The 3,282-nt window shown below is 59.4% G+C and overlaps 2 protein-coding genes across 17 annotated transcripts in view; both read left to right on the plus strand.

Annotated features, from left to right (window-relative positions):
• Positions 1-3,282, plus strand: part of LOC113207644 (cell adhesion molecule Dscam2) — a 44,652-nt gene that overhangs the window by 9,765 nt on the left and 31,605 nt on the right. For 9 of the 16 annotated variants that reach the window (XM_052266056.1, XM_052266062.1, XM_052266061.1 and 6 more), the window contains exon 4: positions 2,893-3,183. The exons of 5 other annotated variants lie outside the window; for them this stretch is intronic. In XM_052266056.1, coding sequence (XP_052122016.1) covers positions 2,893-3,183 — 291 coding nt within the window. Of the gene's footprint in view, positions 1-81; positions 347-2,426; positions 2,680-2,892; positions 3,184-3,282 lie in introns of those variants that run through there. 2 more of the 16 variants (XM_052266070.1, XM_052266075.1) reach the window with 2 other exon arrangements.
• On the plus strand, positions 372-1,714 carry LOC127749145 (cell adhesion molecule Dscam2-like). Its single transcript, XM_052266116.1, has one exon. The coding sequence runs from the start codon at positions 1,248-1,250 to the stop codon at positions 1,536-1,538; it is 291 nt and encodes a 96-aa protein (XP_052122076.1). The 5' UTR covers positions 372-1,247; the 3' UTR covers positions 1,539-1,714.

Genomic DNA, 3,282 nt, shown 5'->3' on the forward strand with positions numbered 1-3,282 from the left:
CCGCCGTGGACCCCCCAGTCAGGTCGGCCCTGGTTTGCCGCAGTCCCGCCACACATCACCCCGTTCAAGCTGGAGGGTCCGGCCAACGCGGGCGACATGGTGGAGCTGGCCTGCCAGGTGCCCAAGGGCGACCGGCCCGTCGCGATCGAGTGGCTGCGCAACGGCTCGGCCCCGGGCGGGCCCGGCGGCCAGGACGCCGACGACGGCGTGGCGACGCCCATGTTCGGGTCGCACACGCGCTTCCTGACCATTGCCAGCGTGCAGCCGGGCCACGCGGGCGCCTACACCTGTCGCGCCACCAACCCCGCCGGAGTGGCCGAGTACACGGCGCACTTGGAAGTCAACGGTACACGACGCAAGCCTATTTGGGGGGCTTTGTGTGTGTGTTGTGTTTTTATGGGGGCGCAATCGCTGAACCATTGTTGGTTATTTTTCAGTTGCTCTCTTCTCTGACTGTCTACTTTGCATCCCCTTACCCACTTCCCACCTGCTCTCCTTTCGTCGTTGAACGTCATTTAGCTGGCCTGTTGTTTTAGGATATTCTTGGGTCCAGTAGGTTCAGGGCATGTTTCTTTCTCCGTTAGGAACATAGAGATTTCACACTTGTTATAGAAGATCGATTCCTTTCTAGTCCTCCCACACATCTTGCCGTTCGCGCTCGACGAGGAAGTGCATATGGGCGACAGCGCGCAGCTCAACTGTCATGTGTCCAAGGGGGACCGTCCCCTCCGAGTGTCCTGGACCTTCCAGGGTCGGGAGCTACGACCGGAGGACGGCGTGGAGGTGCTGGCCGTCAACGAGAAGACCAGCATCCTGACCATCACCTCGGCCTCGGCCGCTCACAGCGGCAACTACACGTGCCGTGCCCAAAATCCGGCCGGGGTGACGGAGCACTCGGCGCCTGTCCACGTCAACGGTGCGACCTGCGAGGCTTGCAGGGCCTCGATCTGGGCATGCAGTGTGTCGTCTTTAGGACTTTTTCTCTGCTTTTCTCTCACACAAAACTCCTGACTGTTCTACCTCACCCCTTCCACCGACCCCCACTATCCCCTCATGTCCGTGCGTCCAACAAACCAGAACAACAATGTTTCCCCCACGCGCTGCTTGTCGCAGTGGTCGCTCGGGTCTTCAGTAAGATTGTATTCGATCGCCATTAGCTCATTTTCGTTTCCTTGACCCTGTCTCTTCTGAATACCCTTCCAGTGCTCCCCCACATCCTGCCCTTCGCGCTCGACGAGGAGGTGCACATGGGCGACAGCGCGCAGCTCACCTGCCACATCTCGAAGGGCGATCGTCCTCTGCGCGTATCTTGGACTTTCCAGGGCAGGCAGGTCGGCCCGGAGGACGGCGTGGAGGTGCTGGCCGTCAACGAGAAGACCAGCATCCTGACCATCACCTCGGCCTCGGCCGCGCACAGCGGCAACTACACGTGCCGCGCGCAAAACGCGGCCGGGGTGACGGAGCACTCGGCGCCTGTCCACGTCAACGGTGCGAGGACCAGACTGCCCTTCCTTAGGCCGGTCCGGTGCATGCTGTAGCACTTGGTGTGCAGCTCTGCTTCTTTTAAGTCTTTGCCCATCTCCCCACCCTCACCCCTCTCTCACCCCGTGCACAAGCGTGTCCAACTTGACGAGTGTCCTCGTCCATCCAGCTGTCGTCGACCCCGCATTTGGCACACACGGTTCGAATCCCGGGGGTTCCATCATCATTTTCTCTTCTAGTCCTGCCGCACATCATGCCGGTCGCTCTGGAGGAGGAGGTGAACTTGGGCGACAGCGTGCAGCTCAACTGCCACGTCTCCAAGGGCGATCGGCCGCTCAACATCACGTGGAGCTTCGAGGGCGGGCCGCTGCATCGGCTCGCGGGGGTGGAGGTGGTGTCCGTGGGGGACCGCTCCAGCATCCTGACCATCACGTCGGCGGGGGCCGAGCACAGCGGCAACTACACGTGCACCGCCTCGAACCCGGCGGGGTCCTCGACGATCGCGGCGCCCGTGCACGTCCACGGTACTGCCCTTGGCGCGGGGTTTGCTGTTTGATCTGACTCAATCTATAGTTTGTTTCGGCTTCCTTTTCTTCTCTTTGCGCCTATCGCACCCCGCCCGTCCTAGGTATCCTACCCTCCTACCCTCCTATTACACACACTCGCACTCTTACACAATGGAGAAGGACTGTCCCTCTCCATGTCTCGCATATCTTAGTCGTGGTGGTCGTGGATACGGGTTGAGTGGGGGGGGGGGCATGTCTAGTTCGTCTAGGTGTCTCTGTTCACAGCAGCTCCAGCTCCTTCGTCCATACTCTGATCTGATTCTACTGCGGTGTAGTAGACGAAGATCATAGACTGGTCCGACGGTACAAAGCCTATTTTCCCCTTCTCAAGTTCCACCCCACATCACGCCGTTCGCGTTCGAGGCGGAGGCGTTCGCGGGGGACAGCGTGCAGCTGTCGTGCTACGTGTCCCGGGGGGACCTCCCCCTCAACGTGACGTGGCGCTTCGACGGCCACGCCGTTCTGCCGGGCGCCCCGGGCGTGCCGCCGGGCGTGTCCACGGAGCGTCTCGGCACCCGGAACAGCGTCCTCACCATCGAGTCCGTGACGGCGAGCCACTCCGGCAACTACACGTGCATCGCCAGGAACAGGGCGGCTGCCGTGGACCACACCGCCCCCTTGAGAGTCAACGGTACTTCCCCCTCGGCGGCCCTGGGTTCTGTCAATGGCATGGCCCGCTGGCCGCTGGTAGATCTTGCAATAGGATTTGGTTTTCTGGTCACGCTGTTGTGGTACTTTGCCTTCCTCCAAATTCTCTACCCTACCCTTCGCTATCTTCCCCGCCCCTGAGAGGTTTGCCAGAGCTGAACTAAAATTGATGTGTATGCTTTATTTGTCGTGCCAGTTCCCCCCAAGATGATGCCCTTTAGCTTTGGGGAAGAAGCTTTTCACGCTGGCCAGTCGGCAACACTCCAGTGTTCCATCTTCGAGGGAGATTTGCCTCTGACGCTCAGCTGGCTCTTCAATGGTGTTCCAATTCCTGCTATGCATCCTGAAATATCTACAGCCATGTTCGGCAAACGAGCTACTATGCTCAGCATCGATGCTGTATCTGAGAAACATGTGGGCAACTTCACCTGTGAGGGGAAGAATGCTGCTGGAAAAGCGACCTACTCTGCAGAATTGATTGTTAATGGTTTGTCCACTGATGGTTTTCAGGATGCTGGTTGCTGGTTGTGCTGTTGTGGTAGTAGTTTATGCTGCGCTTGGTCTTGTGGATGTCATTTAACCCTAT

This window comes from Frankliniella occidentalis, unplaced genomic scaffold, assembly GCF_000697945.3.
Source record: "Frankliniella occidentalis isolate FOCC.00 unplaced genomic scaffold, Focc_3.1 Scaffold35, whole genome shotgun sequence".
Taxonomy (NCBI): domain Eukaryota; kingdom Metazoa; phylum Arthropoda; class Insecta; order Thysanoptera; family Thripidae; genus Frankliniella; species Frankliniella occidentalis.